At 33.7% G+C, this 18294-nt stretch overlaps 2 protein-coding genes across 3 annotated transcripts in view; both read left to right on the top strand.

Moving 5' to 3' along the window:
* ikzf5 (IKAROS family zinc finger 5) overlaps positions 1-1407 on the top strand; it is a 133794-nt gene extending 132387 nt beyond the window's left edge. For both annotated transcript variants that reach the window (XR_013278599.1, XR_013278598.1), the window contains 3 exons: positions 487-570; positions 1145-1239; positions 1355-1407. The gene's annotated coding sequence lies outside the window, so the exon portion shown is untranslated. The remainder of the gene's footprint in view (positions 1-486; positions 571-1144; positions 1240-1354) is intronic.
* A 49-nt stretch (positions 1408-1456) lies between these two features.
* Positions 1457-17287, top strand: agt (angiotensinogen). Its single transcript, XM_077496386.1, has 7 exons — positions 1457-1613; positions 3275-3713; positions 3786-4143; positions 4287-4411; positions 4504-4652; positions 15209-15365; positions 15485-17287. Exons 2-7 carry the CDS (start codon positions 3282-3284, stop codon positions 15662-15664), a joined length of 1401 nt encoding a protein of 466 aa, XP_077352512.1. The 5' UTR covers positions 1457-1613; positions 3275-3281; the 3' UTR covers positions 15665-17287.
* Positions 17288-18294: the final 1007 nt, after the last annotated feature.

Genomic DNA, 18294 nt, shown 5'->3' with positions numbered 1-18294 from the left:
CACAGAAGCAATCCCGTTCGCTCCCGGCTGTTTTACTGGATTTTGACTGATTTTGCAAGGCCCACAGAATATTGTTCTATTGCTATAAAAGGAACCTATCAAAAGAAAGATTAAAGTCTCTTCTTTCATCAGGAAAAAAAAGTATGTTTCTATCTGTTTCGGTTTTGCAGCAATTAGCATTAGAAGAGAGCTAAGTTTCATCAGTTTTCACAAATCTTTAAAATTGTAAGTAATTTGGCTTTTTTTCTAGATGGCCCTGGTTGATCTCCTTTGCTCTGCTGCCACCTGCTGGCCGTTTGTGTAATAACTACCATTTCTGCAACCGTTCTTTGCAGTTGAGAGGCTGCATCAAAGCCTTCTGTATGATCTAGCATAAAAAAAAAATGTATATGTATGACAATTCATGAGAGGCAACATTTCTTCATAATCTTTGACATCTATGGACAATTTGTTTGTCTTTGCTGAACCTTGTTTGTGCTCATGAAGGTTCGGCGGATATCTGGAGGCTTTTTCTGGTGACTCGGCAAGATGCGGGATTATGCCTGGACCTGGTCGTCACGCAATCACAGGGTACAAACAACTTTCACATTCACAACTAACTATGGATCATTTCAACTACTTGATGAGCCAATCATGCATGCATGTTGTTGCAATGTGGGAGGAGCCAGTCCTGCTCAGTGTGTGGAACCCAGAATTTCAGAGCTGTGAAGCAGACGTGCTAACCGGGGATTTATTTATTGCATTTTTAAATCACTTAGTTGTAATTCGCTTTTACAGCAAGTTTTAGTTTTTATTTTTTTCAAAAATTCTTTTACTTTAGTTTTTAGCAGTTTGTTTTGTTTTTTAAATGGAGTATTAGTCAAGTGCAAGATAAACATAACTAAGTATTGTGTAACAAAGCAAAGTCAACAATTCTCAAACAACCGTTTGACCTTCTTCCTTCTGTAGAGACACATGTCAAAATAAATACATTAAAAATGAACTCTAAAACCTCACGTATGAGATGAATTGACAGATGAAAACAAAAGAAATTTGGGTTTCACAAATTGAGTCGAGTCTGCAGACCGCAGAATCCTGCTTTGGTTTATATTCATTATGTAACACTGACATTGTTTTATTCGATAAATAAATAAATAATTGGCAGGATTAATCGAAGGTCCGCTCAGTGTTTGTGCGCAGGCCCCGGGGCCGTCACAAGATGTCAACCCACCAAAGAACATCAAACACCAGCCGAATACTGTACGTTTTGCGTTACAAGTTCAACATTTGTAATATTTACATGGTAGTTTTCCGTTTGCTTCCAACTCGGTGATTCATGTTTGTTTTTGTGTGTCCTGTTGACGGGTTGGTTCAGGAACACGTTCCCGCACGTCACCATCTGCGCAACATTTGGCTGAATGGACCCTTCTGCCTCTCCACTCTTCCTATTGTGGACGAGGCCTTTCAGGATGCACGTACATCATCGAGTCAGAGGTGGCGGGAGGGGGGGCCTCTGCCCTGGCCTCCATTGATCGCCATCAGGCTGTTAATCAGTAACCGGCACGGTGGTCCGCTTTAAAGTCGGGAGGGGGGCCGAGCAGCTGCAAGCTTCATTCGACAGCAGCCTGCGCACGGTAAGCGTCCACTTTCATCATCTCGCTACCGTTTAAGATGTCCGCTGAAATGTTGACAAGATTTCACAACTTGGTGTTTATGTCAAGTTATCAATGCAAGATATTGGAAAATTTTATAATCCTGCGATTGGCTGGCAACCGGTCCAGGGTGTCCCCCACCTACTGCCCAAAGCCGGCTGAGATAGGCTCCAGCACCACCCGCGACCCTTGTGAGGAATAAGCAGTCAAGAAGATGGAATGGATGGATGGTTTTCTAATTTGAAGTGTCATGAAATTACGGGGTTGATGTCAAACCGTATTGATCAGGGACCAAGGCCATGTCCTGCCGTCCGTCCATCCGTCCATCTGTTTGTTCAGCCCACGCGCTCCGCAGGCTAAAGTCCTCGTCTTGCGTGCGCGACATTTGCCTGAATTCCTTTTTGTAGACTTTCCCCCAAAAAACGTCAATCGGTCAAACGAGCGTTCTTTGGATCAGTTTTTTTTTTTTTTTTTTTTTTTTTTTTTTTTTTTTGAGTACCTCACAATTTGAGCAAATTGAACTTGTTGCTTGTTGTGAATTGTTAGTTGTATATGCATTACATATTTTTTCTCAATCTGTCACATTATTATTACTATTTTTCTTATATTTCATTCATCCAATGAATATGTATACAGTATACGCTTTTGTGTGTACAAAAAAAATGCAATTTAAAAAAAAAAAATAATTTAGATTTTTTTTTTTCCCCCCCAATTTGATTCAATCCAATATCGATTAATATAGATATGTATTAGATATAGATATAAAAATATACACGGAATATCAATTCTTCTTAAATATCATAAAGAACATGATTCAAAACTCCACAAACATTAAATTATGCGGAGGCGGAAACTGCTCCAATAATTTAGTTTATTTTTGTTCATTAATTAAAGTAGCGCGTTAGAATCACTTCAGTGTTACATAAACGTTGACATCAGCAAGGATAAGATGAAAATACTCTGGGTTTTTTTCATAATTGTAATTCAATCATTGTAAATATAAATTGTATATGTTGTAAATTGTATTAAAGTGCAATAAAGGTAAGAAATAACTTCTAAATTTTGGTGAAAAGTACATTTCAAGAAAATAGCAAGATGCAAAAAAAATACTTGCATACAAAACACATTGGGGAAAATATATATTACATTTTATTTATAGTTTTAACTGGCTCTGAAAATGAAATTCTTTGATATCGAGTAGTCAGTTTTTGAAACCTGGCCCTAACGTGTCTAAATATGATCATTGTCAAAGTGAGCCTTGTTGCCGAGGGAGATGCCTGCGTTCATTCAGCCGGCAGCGGCACAAAGAAGGATCCATCCATCCGTCACAGACGTGTCGCCTGTTGCTTTGCGCTCGTTAGGGGGTACTTGTCGGGGAAAAAAAAAAAATCACAGGGAAAAGGTTGAGAACCACTGATTTCAGGTTTTTTGTTTTCGAATAGAAAAACAGCAACTTTGCCGCCAACTTGTGGCATCCATAGAAAATTACAAGCCTTCAACGTGCAGATATTTATACAGATTTATATAGATACAGACTTGAAGATATTTGCAGACTCTTTATTTGTACTTTATTTCCCATGACTAAATTATGAAAAATTTTCTAGTTCTCTCTCGTAAGATAATTTTTTTTTCTCCCTTATAAGAATTCCGATGTTGACCCCAGACAAAATGAAAAGTCTCCGCCCACCTCTCGCCATCCTGCTGCTGTGGTGCTGCCTGGCCGGGGGCGGAGCCAACCGCGTCTACATCCACCCCTTCACCCTCTTCGCCGCCAACATCAGCTGCGAGACCCCGCAGACCCAGCCGGACGAGCCCCTGAGGACCGTCCCCGTGGAGCCGCTGGACACGGCGGTCCTGACGGCGGACGCGCGCGACCCGTCGGAGCGTGACAGCCAGAAGCACAACTTGACGCAGAGGACGGCGGTGCTGGCCGGCCTGCTGAACTCGTTGGGTGTGAGGATGTACCAGGCGCTCAGCGGCAAGCGGCCCGGCGCCAACACGCTCCTGTCGCCCGTCAACACCTACGGGTCCCTGGTCACCTTCTTCCTGGGAGCCTCCAAGAAGACGGCCGGCTCCTTCCAGGTTAGGTTCGCACCTCAAATGGGCGGAGTCGACGTCTGCACGGGGGAAAATGAAATCTTGTTTTTCCTGCAGGATCTTTTGGGCCTGAGAAGCGGCAGCGACCGGGACGACTGCGTGTCGCTGGTGGACGGACACAAAGTGCTGAAGACCCTCCACAGCATCAACTCGCTGGCGGACGACGGCCCCCAAGACGAGGTCGCCACTCGGGTGTGGCTCTTCACGTATCCGCACGTCTACCTGTCCGCCGACGTGGTTCAGGGCACCCGCGACTTCTCCGACGCGTCCTTCGTCCGGGGCGTAGACTTGGCCCAACGCGAGCTCATCAACGCTTTTGTGGACAAGACGTCCGACGGGAAAGTGAAGGACGTCCTCAAAGATGTCAACGCCAGCTCCAATCTTCTTCTCTTTGTTTCGTTTTTCAACTTCCAAGGTTTGTTACGCTCGTCTCTTTCGACCGTTTAAATGATTAGTACTTAACCGAAGAGGGAATCCTGATTTGTCATTAATGAAGTTTAAAAAAAATTAAAATAAAAATCTCATTTGAGCCACATGACCAATCATCTGTCCGTGCAGGCAACTGGAAGACGGCCTTCCAGCCGGACAAGACGTCCTTGCAGGAGTTTCATGTGGACGAAAGCACCACAGTGATGACGCCGACAATGACCCGCACGGGCCTCTTCCACTATTTCAATGATAAGGTGCTAAAATAGCTCATTCATCGTCTGGCTAGTGAGCTCCCAATAATGTATCCGGAAAGACATAATAATCAATGTGTGTGTTTTTTGTGTAGGTGAGGAAGTGCACGGTGGTGAAACTGTCGCTCAGTAAGCGCTCTGACATGTTGCTGGTGCTGCCACACGAGGGCGCCAACCTACACGACATCGAAGCCAAACTGCGCGCTCACGTCATTTCGGAGTGGTGCGACAGCCTCCAGGAGGGGTCAGTCTGTCTGTCTGTCCGTCAGTCATCTATATAGTGGCGTAGCAACATTCCACAGGGACCCCAAAGCAAGAAGTGATTGATTGGGTGCCCCGGAGGCCATTTGTAGTGTACATTGTACATCATTTTAAAATGGCACATCTGCATCTTCAAGAAACAATCACCATTGATTCAGCTTCATTCAAGTTAGTTTGTTTAACTCTAACAAGAATCCTTCTAAGTAACTAAAGTATTAGTATTAGCTAGCGATCCAAAATGGCGGGATCTTCTGCGCATGCGCGTCACCGATCGTGCAGGGTCACCGAGAGCGTCTTGACAGTGAGACCTGTTGCGGCTCAATATTGATCCATATATAAGGCGCACAGGAAAAAAAACGCCCTAGTATACATGCTCGTTTATCCATCCTTCCATTTTCTTGACCACTTATTCCTCACAAAGGTCGCGGGGGGTGCTGGCGCCTATCTCGGCTGGCTCTGGGCAGTAGGCAGCGGACATCCTGGACTGGTCGCCAGCCAATCGCAGGGCATGCTCGTTTATTAGAAAAACCAAAAACTCCTTAGTATACATGCTTGTTTATTTAAAAAAAAAAAAAAAAAAGCCTGAGTATAACATGGTCGTTTATTAAAAAAAAAAGAAAAGAAAAGCCTTACTATACAAACGACCATGTTTCGTAAGACTTTTTTTTTTTTTTAAATGACCATGTATATAGTAAGGCTATTTTTTTAATTTTTTTTTAATTTTTTTTAACCGACCATGTATACTCAGGCTTTTTTTTTTTTTTTTTTTTTTAACCAGCTCAGTGGTCTAGTGGTAGAGTGTCTACCCTGAGACTGGGAGATCGTGTTTTTTATTTTTTATTGTTTATTTTATTAAAACGACCATGTATAGCAAGACTTTTTTTTTTTTTTTTTTTTTTTTTTTTTAAACGACCATGTATAGTCAGGGTTTTTTTTTTTTTTTTTTTTTTTTTTTTTTTTTACTTTACCAGCTCAGTGGTCTAGTGGTAGAGTGTCCACCCTGAGACTGGGAGGTTGTGGGTTCAATCCCCCGGCCGGTCATACCAAAGACTATAAAAAACGGGACCCAATTTAAAGGACCATGTATAGTAAGGCTTTTTTTTTTTTTTTTTTTTTAATTTTAAAGGACCATGTATTGTCAGGCTTTTTTTTTTTTTTTTTTTTTTTTTTTTTAAATATATAAACGACCATGTATAGCAAGGCTTTTTTTATTTGTATGTATTTTTTTTAAACGACCATGTATAGTCAGTTTTTTTTTTTTTTTTTTTAAACGACCATGTATAGCAAGGCTTTTTTGATTTTTGATTTTTTTTTAAACGACCATGTATAGCAAGGCTTTTTTTATTTGGATTTATTTTTTTTAAACGACCATGTATAGTCAGTTTTTTTTTTGTTTTTTTTTAAACGACCATGTATAGCAAGGCTTTTTTTATTTTTGATTTTTTTTAAAACGACCATGTATAGTAAGGCTTTTTTTATTTTTTTTTTATTTTTTTATTTTTTTTATTATTATTATTATTATTTTATTATTTTTTTAAACGACCATGTATAGTCAGTTTTTTTTTGTTTGTTTTTAAACGACCATGTATAGCAAGGCTTTTTTTATTTTTTATTTTTTTTTTAAACGACTGTATAGTAAGGCTTTTTTAATTTTTTTTATTTTTATTTATTTATTTTATTTATTTATTTTTATTTTTATTTTTATTTATTTTTATTTATTTATTTATTTATTTATTTATTTATTTTTTTTTTTTTTTTTTTTTTTTTTTTTTTTTTTTTTTTTACACCAGCTCAGTGGTCTAGTGGTAGAGTGTCCACCCTGAGAGGGGAGGGTGTGGGTTCAATCCCCCGGCCGGTCATACCAAAGACTATAAAAAACGGGACCCAATTTAAAGGACCATGTATAGTAAGGCTTTTTTTTTTAAATTTTAAAGGACCATGTATAGTCAGGCTTTTTTTTTTTTTTTTTTTTTTTTTTTTTTTTTTTTAAAGGACCATGTATAGTCAGGCTTTTTTTTTTTTTTTTAAACGACCATGTTTCATAAGACTCCTTAGTATACATGGTCATTTATTTAAAAAAAAAAAAAAAAAAAAAAGCCTTACTATACATGGTTGTTTATTAAAAAATAAATAAAAAAACACCTTAGTATACATGGTCGTTTATTTAAAAAAAAAAAAAAAAAGAAAAAAGAAAGCCTTAGTATACATGGTCGTTTATTAAAAAAAAAAAAAAAAAAAATGCCTTAGTATACATGGTCATGTATAGTCAGTTTTTTTTCAGTTTTTAAACCAGCTCAATGGTCTAGAAGAGTGTCCACCCTGAGACTGGGAGGTCGTGGGTTCAATCCCCCGGTTGGGTCATACCAAAGACTATAAAAAATGGGACCCAATTTAAAGGACTATGTATAGTAAGGCTTTTTTTTTAAAACGACCATGTTTCATAAGACTCCTGAGTATACATGGTCGTTTATTTAAAAAAAAAAAAAAAAAAAAGCCTTACTATACATGGTTGTTTATTAAAAAAATAATTAAAAAAACACCTAAGTATACATGGTCGTTTATAAAAAAAAGAAAAGAAAAAAAAAAGCCTGAGTATACATGGTCGTTTATTAAAAAAAAAAAAAATGCCTTAGTATACATGGTCATGTATAGTCAGTTTTTTTTCAGTTTTTAAACCAGCTCAGTGGTCTAGTGGAAGAGTGTCCACCCTGAGACTGGGAGGTCGTGGGTTCAATCCCCCGGTTGGGTCATACCAAAGACTATAAAAAATGGGACCCAATTTAAAGGACTATGTATAGTAAGGCTGTTTTTTAAAACGACCATGTTTCATAAGACGCCTTAGTATACATGGTCGTTTATTTAAAAAATAAAAATAAAAAAAAAGCCTTACTATACATGGTTGTTTATTAAAAAATAAAAAAATAAACACCTTAGTATACATGGTCGTTTATTAAAAAAAAAAAGAAAAAAAAAAGCCTGAGTATACATGGTCATTTATTTAAAAAAAAAAAAATGCCTTAGTATACATGGTCATGTATAGTCAGTTTTTTTTTCAGTTTTTAAACCAGCTCAGTGGTCTAGTGGAAGAGTGTCCACCCTGAGACTGGGAGGTAGTGGGTTCAATGCCCCGGTTGGGTCATACCAAAGACTATAAAAAATGGGACCCAATTTAAAGGACTATGTATAGTAAGGTTTTTTTTAAAACGACCATGTTTCATAAGACTCCTTAGTATACATGGTCGTTTATTTATAAAAAAAAAAAAAAAAAAAAGCCTTACTATACGTGGTTGTTTATTATAAAATAAATTTAAAAAAACACCTTAGTATACATGGTTGTTTATTAAAAAAAAAAAAAAAAAAGCCTTAGTATACTATACATGGTAGTTTATTAAAAAAAAAAATGCCTTAGTATACATGGTCATTTATTTAAAAAAAAAAAAAAAAAAAAAGCCTTACTATACGTGGTTGTTTATTAAAAATAAATTAAAAAAACACCTTAGTATACATGTTCGTTTATTTAAATAATAAAAATAAATAAATTTTTTTTAAAAAGCCTTACTATACATGGTTGTTTATTAAAAAATAAATTAAAAAAAACACCTTAGTATACATGGTCATTTAATAAAAAAAAAAAAAAAAAATGCCTTAGTATACTATACATGGTAGTTTATTTTAAAAAAAAATGCCTTAGTATACATGGTCATTTATTTAAAAAAAAAAAAAAAAAAAAGCCTTACTATACATGGTTGTTTATTCAAAAATAAATAAAACACCTTAGTATACATGGTCGTTTATTAAAAAAAAAAAAAAAAAAAGCCTTAGTATACTATACATGGTAGTTTATTAAAAAAAAAAATGCCTTAGTATACATGGTCATTTATTAAAAAAAAAAAAAAAAAAAAAGCCTTACTATACATGGTTGTTTATTCAAAAATAAATAAAACACCTTAGTATACATGGTCGTTTATTAAAAAAAAAAAAAAAAAAAAAGCCTTACTATACGTGGTTGTTTATTAAAAATAAATTAAAAAAAACACCTTAGTATACATGGTCGTTTATTAAAAAAAAAAAAAAAGCCTTACTATACGTGGTGTTTTATTATAAAATAAAATAAAAAACACCTTAGTATACTTGGTCGTTTATTTAAAAAAAAAAAAAAAAAAAAAAAAAAAATGCCTTAGTATACATGGTCGTTTATTTAAAAAAAAAAAAAAAAAAAAAGCCTTAGTATACATGGTTGTTTATTTAAAAAATAAAAATAAAAAACAAAAACAAACGCCTTAGTATACATTAGGGGTGTGAATTGCCTAGTACCTGACGATTCGATTCGTATCACGATTCACAGGTCACGATTCGATTCGATACCGATTAATCCCGATACGAATTTATAAGTCGATTGTTGCGATTTTTTTCATTCAAATTTAGAAAATACTAATCAGTAAGCTTGTAGAGTGTAAGATTTATATGAAAATGTATTATTTATTTATCTGAAATTTCAGTCTTATACAGGTTGTAATCTGTTTCATGTTTGAACAGCATTAAAATAAAATATTAAGGCTTAATGTTCCGTTCATATAACATTCTTCCATGCTCAAGGTGTGAATCCTTAAAAAAAAAAAAAAAAAAATCGATTCTGCCGATTATTGAATCGATTCGAGAATCGCGCGATGTAGTATCGCGATATATCGCCGAATCGATTTTTTTTTAACACCCCTAGTATACATGGTCGTTTATTTAAAAAAAAAAAAAAAAAAAAAAAAAGCCTTCGTATACATGGTCATTTATTTAAAAAACAAAAATAAAAAACGCCTTAGTATACATGGTCGTTTATTAAAAAAAAAAAAAAAAGCCTTGCTATACATGGTTGTTTATTTAAAAAAAAAAAAAAAAGCCTTAGTATACATGGTCATTTATTTAAAAAACCAAAATAAAAAACGCCTTAGTATACATGGTCATTTGTTAAAAAAAAAAAAAAAAAAAAGCCTTCGTATACATGGTCATTTATTTAAAAAACAAAAATAAAAAACGCCTTAGTATACATGGTCGTTTATTTAAAAAAAAAAAAAAAAAAAAGCCTTCGTATACATGGTCGTTTATTTAAAAAAAAAAAAAGCCTTAGTATACATGGTCATTTGTTAAAAAAAAAAAAAAAAAAAAAAAAAGCCTTCGTATACATGGTCATTTATTTAAAAAACAAAAATAAAAAACGCCTTAGTATATAGAGGTGGGAATCTTGGGGCACCTCACGATTCGATTGCGATTACGATTCAGAGGCTACGATTCGATTATAAAACGATTATTGATTTCCCCCCCAGGCAGCAGAAAAAAAACAATGTATTTTTGTGCTTTTAATGTTTCGTACATTAGTTACAAAAATAGTACAAAAGTCCTCTCAGGCCTACATAAACTACTATTTCAGTATCAAGTTAACAGTTCAAAACAGTAAATAAAATACTCAAGTCCTCATTCTGTAACAACAGCTTTTAAGTATATTCAGTCTTCAACAGAATAAAACATAGCACTGAGCAAAAATATATTATTTTTATCCACTCAAAAGTGCATTGAGGTATAAATGAAAGACAATGTGAACTACTACTTCAATACAAATGCCTAAAAAAAAAAAAAAGTGCTTTCCTGCTTTTTAAGTTGTGTAAAGATGAACATGTAAACATTAAAGTTTCTCAGAGGTACAAAAAAAAAAAACCTCAAGTGCTTTTCTGCTTTTTAACTTGTGTAAACATGAATGTGTAAACATTAATGGGATCGTTCGGCTTTTTTAACATGAATCTCAATTTGATCCTCACCTCCCGTGTGTGCGATCAGCACTGACTTCTTTCTGACAGCGTTCGGTGACACGCGTTCATGTTCGACGTTGGACGAGAAGAAAATAAAAAAAGAAAATAGTCCAGCAAGCTGGCTGGGGTCTCGGAAATAAAACGTTTTTCTTCTAAAAACTATTTGTTTTCAAAAGTGTGATACATTTCCATCACAATACTCTTTTCTGAATAAAGTCAGACGCCATTACCGCCAGCCACTACTTTTTTGTTCGTTCGTTCGTATCACTGCGCGACGCCCTGTAGAACGCTAACCGACGCACTGCAGCCAGCTAGCTGATACTTCCGCCTCAAGTTGTTTGCCTTTTCGGAGCAGGTCTGATCTCACGAAGAGGTGGGTTGGTCAGCTCAGCCATGCTTGTTGTTGTTTTGAATCTCGAGGCGTGAGTTGTGGATGTGTACTCTCGGTCCGTCCCAAAAAGCGTCCCGAAGACCGCGCGCGCTACTGCGTTTCAGTTCCGCGTACTTTTCGCTCGTTTCGCTTCCCTTGGCATATTTATATAATCGGAATTTGGACGTTTGTGAATCGTTCTCGATTGTCCCACGGCCGAATCGTGAATAATCTAAGAATCGGAAATTTTGCACACCTCTATTAGTATACATGGTCGTTTATTAAAAAAAAAAAAAGCCTTGCTATACATGGTCGTTTATTAAAAAAAAAAAAAAAAGCCTTAGTATACATGGTCATTTATTTAAAAAACAAAAATAAAAAACACCTTAGTATACATGGTCATTTATTTAAAAAAATAAAATAAAAAATAAAAAAAAGCCTTACTATACATGGTTGTTTATTAAAAAATAAATTTAAAAAACACCTTAGTATACATGGTCGTTTAAAAAAAAAAAAAAAAACGCCTTAGTTTATTAAAAATTTTAAAAAAAAGCCCTACTATACATGGTTGTTTATTAAAAAATAAATAAAAAAAACACCTTAGTATACATGGTTGTTTATTTAAAAAACAAAAATAAAAAACGCCTTAGTATACATGGTCGTTTATTTAAAAAACAAAAATAAAAAACGCCTTAGTATACATGGTCGTTTATTTAAAAAAAAAAAAAAAAAAAAAAAAAAAAAAAAAAAAAAAAAAGCCTTCGTATACATGGTCGTTTATTTAAAAAAAAAAAATGCCTTAGTATACATGGTCGTTTATTTTTTTTAAAAAACAAACAAACAAAAAAAACCTTAGTATACATGGTCGTTTATTAAAAAAAAAGAAAAGCCTTAGTATACATGGTCATTTATTAAAAAAAAAAAAAAAAAAAGCCTTACTATACGTGGTTGTTTATTAAAAATAAATTTAAAAAACACCTTAGTATACATGGTCGTTTATTTAAATAATAAAAATAAATAAAAATAAAAAAAGAAGCCTTACTATACATGGTTGTTTATTAAAAAATAAATAATAAAAAAAACACCTTAGTATACATGGTCGTTTAATAAAAAAAAAAAAAAATGCCTTAGTATACATGGTCATTTATTTAAAAAAAAAAAAAAAAAAGCCTTACTATACATGGTTGTTTATTTAAAAAAAAAAAATGCCTTAGTATACATGGTCGTTTATTTTTTTTAAAAAACAAACAAACAAAAAAAACCTTAGTATACATGGTCGTTTATTAAAAAAAAAAAAAAGCCTTAGTATACATGGTCATTTATTTAAAAAAAAAAAAAAAAAAGCCTTACTATACATGGTTGTTTATTTAAAAAAAAAAAAGCCTTACTATACGTGGTTGTTTATTAAAAATAAATTTAAAAAACACCTTAGTATCCATGGTCGTTTATTTAAAAAAAAAAAAAAAAAAAAGCCTTACTATACGTGGTTGTTTATTATAAAATAAAATAAAAAAACACCTTAGTATACTTGGTCGTTTATTTAAAAAAAAAAAGCCTTGCTATACATGGTCGTTTATTAAAAAAAAAAAAAAAAGCCTTAGTATACATGGTCATTTATTTAAAAAACAAAAATAAAAAACACCTTAGTATACATGGTCATTTATTTAAAAAAATAAAATAAAAAATAAAAAAAAGCCTTACTATACATGGTTGTTTATTAAAAAATAAATTTAAAAAACACCTTAGTATACATGGTCGTTTAAAAAAAAAAAAAAAACGCCTTAGTTTATTAAAAAATTAAAAAAAAAGCCCTACTATACATGGTTGTTTATTAAAAAATAAATAAAAAAAACACCTTAGTATACATGGTTGTTTATTTAAAAAACAAAAATAAAAAACGCCTTAGTATACATGGTCGTTTATTTAAAAAAAAAAAAAAAAAAAAAAAAGCCTTCGTATACATGGTCGTTTATTTAAAAAAAAAATGCCTTAGTATACATGGTCGTTTATTTTTTAAAAAAAACAAACAAACAAAAAAAACCTTATTATACATGGTCGTTTATTAAAAAAAAAAAAAAGCCTTAGTATACATGGTCATTTATTTAAAAAAAAAAAAAAAAAAGCCTTACTATACGTGGTTGTTTATTAAAAATAAATTTAAAAAACACCTTAGTATACATGGTCGTTTATTTAAATAATAAAAATAAATAAAAATAAAAAAAAAGCCTTACTATACATGGTTGTTTATTAAAAAATAAATAATAAAAAAAACACCTTAGTATACATGGTCGTTTAATAAAAAAAAAAAAAAAATGCCTTAGTATACATGGTCATTTATTTAAAAAAAAAAAAAAAAAAAAGCCTTACTATACATGGTTGTTTATTTAAAAAAAAAAAAAGCCTTACTATACGTGGTTGTTTATTAAAAATAAATTTAAAAAACACCTTAGTATCCATGGTCGTTTATTTAAAAAAAAAAAAAAAAAAAAAAAAGCCTTACTATACGTGGTTGTTTATTATAAAATAAAATAAAAAACACCTTAGTATACTTGGTCGTTTATTTAAAAAAAAAAAAAGCCTTGCTATACATGGTCGTTTATTAAAAAAAAAAAAAAAAGCCTTAGTATACATGGTCATTTATTTAAAAAACAAAAATAAAAAACACCTTAGTATACATGGTCATTTATTTAAAAAAATAAAATAAAAATAAAAAAAGCCTTACTATACATGGTTGTTTATTAAAAAATAAATTTAAAAAACACCTTAGTATACATGGTCGTTTAAAAAAAAAAAAAAAAAAACGCCTTAGTTTATTAAAAAATTTTAAAAAAAGCCCTACTATACATGGTTGTTTATTAAAAAATAAATAAAAAAAACACCTTAGTATACATGGTCGTTTATTTAAAAAACAAAAATAAAAAACGCCTTAGTATACATGGTCGTTTATTTAAAAAACAAAAATAAAAAACGCCTTAGTATACATGGTCGTTTATTTAAAAAAAAAAAAAAAAAAAAAAAAAGCCTTCGTATACATGGTCGTTTATTTAAAAAAAAAATGCCTTAGTATACATGGTCGTTTATTTTTTAAAAAAAACAAACAAACAAAAAAAACCTTATTATACATGGTCGTTTATTAAAAAAAAAAAAAAAGCCTTACTATACGTGGTTGTTTATTAAAAATAAATTTAAAAAACACCTTAGTATACATGGTCGTTTATTTAAATAATAAAAAAAAAAAAAAAAAAAAAAAAAAGCCTTACTATACATGGTTGTTTATTAAAAAATAAATAATAAAAAAAACACCTTAGTATACATGGTCGTTTAATAAAAAATAAAAAAAAATGCCTTAGTATACATGGTCATTTATTTAAAAAAAAAAAAAAAAAAAAGCCTTACTATACATGGTTGTTTATTTAAAAAAAAAAAAAGCCTTACTATACGTGGTTGTTTATTAAAAATAAATTTAAAAAAACACCTTAGTATCCATGGTCGTTTATTTAAAAAAAAAAAAAAAAAAAAAAGCCTTACTATACGTGGTTGTTTATTATAAAATAAAATAAAAAACACCTTAGTATACTTGGTCGTTTATTTAAAAAAAAAAAAAAAAAGCCTTGCTATACATGGTCGTTTATTTAAAAAAAAAAAAAAAAGCCTTAGTATACATGGTCACTTATTTAAAAAACAAAAATAAAAAACGCCTTAGTATACATGGTCATTTATTTAAAAAAAATAAAAAAATAAAATAAAAAAAGCCTTACTATACATGGTTGTTTATTAAAAAATAAATTAAAAAAACACCTTAGTATACATGGTCGTTAAAAAAAAAGAATAAAAAAAAAAAAGCGCCTTACATGGTCGTAAAAAATAAATTTAAAAAACACCTTAGTATACATGGTCGTTTAAAAAAAAAAAAAAAAAAAAAAAAGCGCCTTAGTATACATGGTAGTTTATTTAAAAAAAAAAAAAAAAAAAAAAAGCCTTACTATACATGGTTGTTTATTAAAAAATAAATTTAAAAAAAACCTTAGTATACATGGTCGTTTATTTAAAAAAAAAAGCCTTCGTATACATGGTCGTTTATTTAAAAAAAAAATGCCTTAGTATACATGGTCGTTTATTTAAAAAAAAAAAACAAACAAAAAAAACCTTAGTATACATGGTCGTTTATTTAAAAAAACAAAAACAAAAAAAACCTTAGTATACATGGTAGTTTATTAAAAAAAAAAAAAAAAAAAAAAGTCTTACTATACATGGTTGTTTATTAAAAACTAAATTAAAAAAACACCTTAGTATACATGGTCGTTTATTTAAAAAAAAAAAAAAAAAACGCCTTACCATACATGGTTGTTGATTTGAAAAAAAAAATGGATGCAGGTTGCTGGAGCTGTCGCTGCCCAAGTTCTCGCTGTCTTCTACCAACGACCTGCGTGAGCTTTTGCGCAACATGGACACCGACGTGGAAGACAAGCTGTTGGGCTCGCAGGCCCAATTTAGCCAGATGGGCAACACCAACCACTTCACTATTGATAAGGTAAGATTGACAGGGCCCCGGGGCTGCTAAGTACCTGTTTTGGGCCCCACAACCACGAGGGGGCGCCCAAGAGCAATGAAGGGCCTCAACAGGTTTCCCCAACTCTTGCGTGTGTTCAGGCGCTCAACAAGGTGTCACTGGAGATGTCGGAGGAAGGCGCGGCGACATCCCAGGACAAGGCGGAAGAGGCGGGCGTCGCCCTCAAGGTGGCGCTCAACCGGCCCTTCTTCTTCTCAGTGGTAGAGGTCGAGTCTGGCGCCATCTTCGTGCTGGGCAAAATCACCAAACCGACGCTGTAAAAGCGGCAAAACGCACCCGAACACCTCAGCGGTAAATGTCGCGTCACCTCATCAGTATTTATGAAAACGGAAAATCTTCTGCTTAATTTTTTTTTCATTGGAATCTTTTTTTTTTTTTATCTCTTTTATATTACAGCAAATTGCTGGATAGTCCACTTGTTAACACTTCCGTGTATCTTCTAACGAAAGACTTTATTTTTGTTTGACAGATGAATGGGTGATGGTTTCAAAATAGGGTTTTAATTTAGACATAGGGTGTCAAATTGGGGTTTTTAATCAAGATTCGGGTTTCAAAGTAGTGTTTCAAACCCGGGTTTGGGTTCGTTTAGTGTTTAAACTGTTAGATTTTCAAAGTAGAGTTTTATACTGGAGTTAGGGTTTCAAAATTTGACACAAAAATAAAACACAAAGCAAACGTCAAGTCTTAATTTGAACTTTATTGAAAAATGATACTCTTGATCCATCAGGCCATGAAATACTGTAATAAGAATAACAATAAGATTTTTTTTTTTTTTTTTTTAAAGTCACTGAAAGGCACCGTGGACTTCGTGTCGTACTTTTGTGTAGTTTGTGTCGTCCAATCGGAAGCGCCAAAAAAAAAAAAAAAAAAGCCCGACGCCACTTGGAGTCTTTCTCAAAACTACACGACTAACAAACACAAGCAGCGTCCACACACTTGGAACTGCTCACGTTTTGGTCCAACAAACACAAAAAAAAGAAAATGTCCTTCATGATGACATTTTTTATTATGATTATTATTATTATTATTGCCTTCATTTTGGTCCACTTGGCAGAATCTCCGACTGAGGGAAAAACAACAGACGTTTACAACGGAATGTTTTGATCGCTTCACATTGGTTGGTCCGCGGGTTCAACACACAATCACACTCACCAACGGGGCATTTGTGCCCACCGACTAAATGGGGCTTAATTAGGTGCTTCTGTTTTGGTTAGCAAAACAGTTCAAATGGCCACATTTGCATGTGACTGAAAACTAGTTACTACTTGTTTTTAAGGTGACAATTCATTTGAGGGAGACATTTTGTTCCTAGTGGTATCTGGCAACAACACAATAGTTTCAATGATTAGAGGGAGAGCCTCGATTTCAGGAAAAACTTGAGTACTCTGCAATTTTTGCCCGTGTGGTATGAAAACAGTTAGCTAGCATGAGGAGGGGAAAAGATTCACATTGTCAAATCCATCACTTATGTGCGGTTTCAAAATAAAAGTCGCATTAACGTACTCCCGGGATGGGGAGCGGTTATTAGAAAATACAAAACGGAGCCCTTTAGTTGATCCTGAGGAAGCCATTTTAGTGGCTGCTATCAAAGATTCCTTGAGGGTTGAAAATCAAAATGGAGGGTGGCCTGTGTGGGAGCGCAGGTCACATGATGACTCAACAAACTCATCTGGACCACGTCGGAAAAGTCGCCAACATGTTTTTCCTTGTGATGCCTTCATTCAACTGGTGCTTTTTCAACCTGCGCTTCCTTTGCTGAGCCAGCAGGTGGCGCAGCGGACAACACAAGCACGGGAAAGCTGTCCTCCGCGCTTGCAAGTGACCTGCTAAATGTTGCTACGGAATATTTACATGCTTCCTACAATAAAAACGTGAGTTCTCAAGTGGTGCTGGGTTTGTCCTGCTATTAAATTACTGATAAAAAATAGATATATAAATATACAAGAATGTGGTGTGAATATTGCAGCGGCGGTCAACGTTTAGCTGCACCGACGAGGTGGTGTGGACCCTTCGGAATAAAAAAAAATAAAATAAAATAAAAATACAATAAAAGCACTGGGAAGCGACGTCACTAAGTTGGAGAGCACAAGTGTCAAACTGGTCAAGTCCATCCTGGCGCGCATCAACGGTAAACAAACACACTGGAGCTCAGCTTGCGGATGACCCAGAAGTATCTGATGCAACTCATTTCAGGGGGCATCATGAAAATGTGGTCCAAATGCAACTTCCGGTGGAATTTAAATTGCCTTAACAGGCTTCTCATTACTATTATTTTTTTTAAAGCATAATAATTCGCCCTGTTCAACCTGTTACCGTTTCATTTGTTTGCATCCATTCCTGAACACATTTAAACATAAGAAAATCTGCTCCTGCTTCTTTTGCATTTTGAGCCCTTTTCTTTCCCCAATGTGACCTTAAAACGAAAGTTACAACTGTAACTACGGTTCTATGAGTCCCGGACGACCGCCAGAAGGCGGTGCTTTAAGCACTGAATGTTCCTTTCGCGCATGCGCAGTTCGAGTAATGCATACCAAATTAGTCACCTGTGACACCTGGGTGACCCTAGAAGGGTATAAGTTCCGGTGTCACCCAAGGTTCGTTTCCTACGGAATCTTCTCGCGTGAACACGAGGATTCCGAGCGACAGGACGCCCTGGCGGTCGTCCGGGACTCATAGAACCGTAGTTACAGTTGTAACTTTCGTTCTATTTCGTCCCTCCCGACCGCCAGAAGGCGGTGCTTTAAGCACTGAATGACTAATACCGGCGTAGTCGCGAGGGATCTCAGACACAAACCTCACTGAGAAGCCCTAGCAGGACCCAAGATCACGCCAAGCGGATGGGGAGAGGCGACATCCACGCTATAAAACCTGGAGAAGGTGCAAGGCGTCG

This window comes from Festucalex cinctus, chromosome 14 (genome assembly GCF_051991245.1).
Source record: "Festucalex cinctus isolate MCC-2025b chromosome 14, RoL_Fcin_1.0, whole genome shotgun sequence".
Lineage (NCBI taxonomy): Eukaryota > Metazoa > Chordata > Actinopteri > Syngnathiformes > Syngnathidae > Festucalex > Festucalex cinctus.
Note: the sequence above shows the minus strand (reverse complement) of the source record. Positions and strands in the feature narration are given on the sequence as shown.

Bases quoted from the DNA above. Each gene is read 5' to 3' on its own strand.
- agt (XM_077496386.1), top strand. From the start codon at position 3,282: ATGTTGACCCCAGACAAAATGAAAAGTCTCCGCCCACCTCTCGCCATC. The intron at 4,412-4,503 runs GTGCTAAAATAG...TTTTTTGTGTAG, and splicing joins TCCACTATTTCAATGATAAG to GTGAGGAAGTGCACGGTGGT. The intron at 15,366-15,484 runs GTAAGATTGACA...GCGTGTGTTCAG, and splicing joins ACCACTTCACTATTGATAAG to GCGCTCAACAAGGTGTCACT.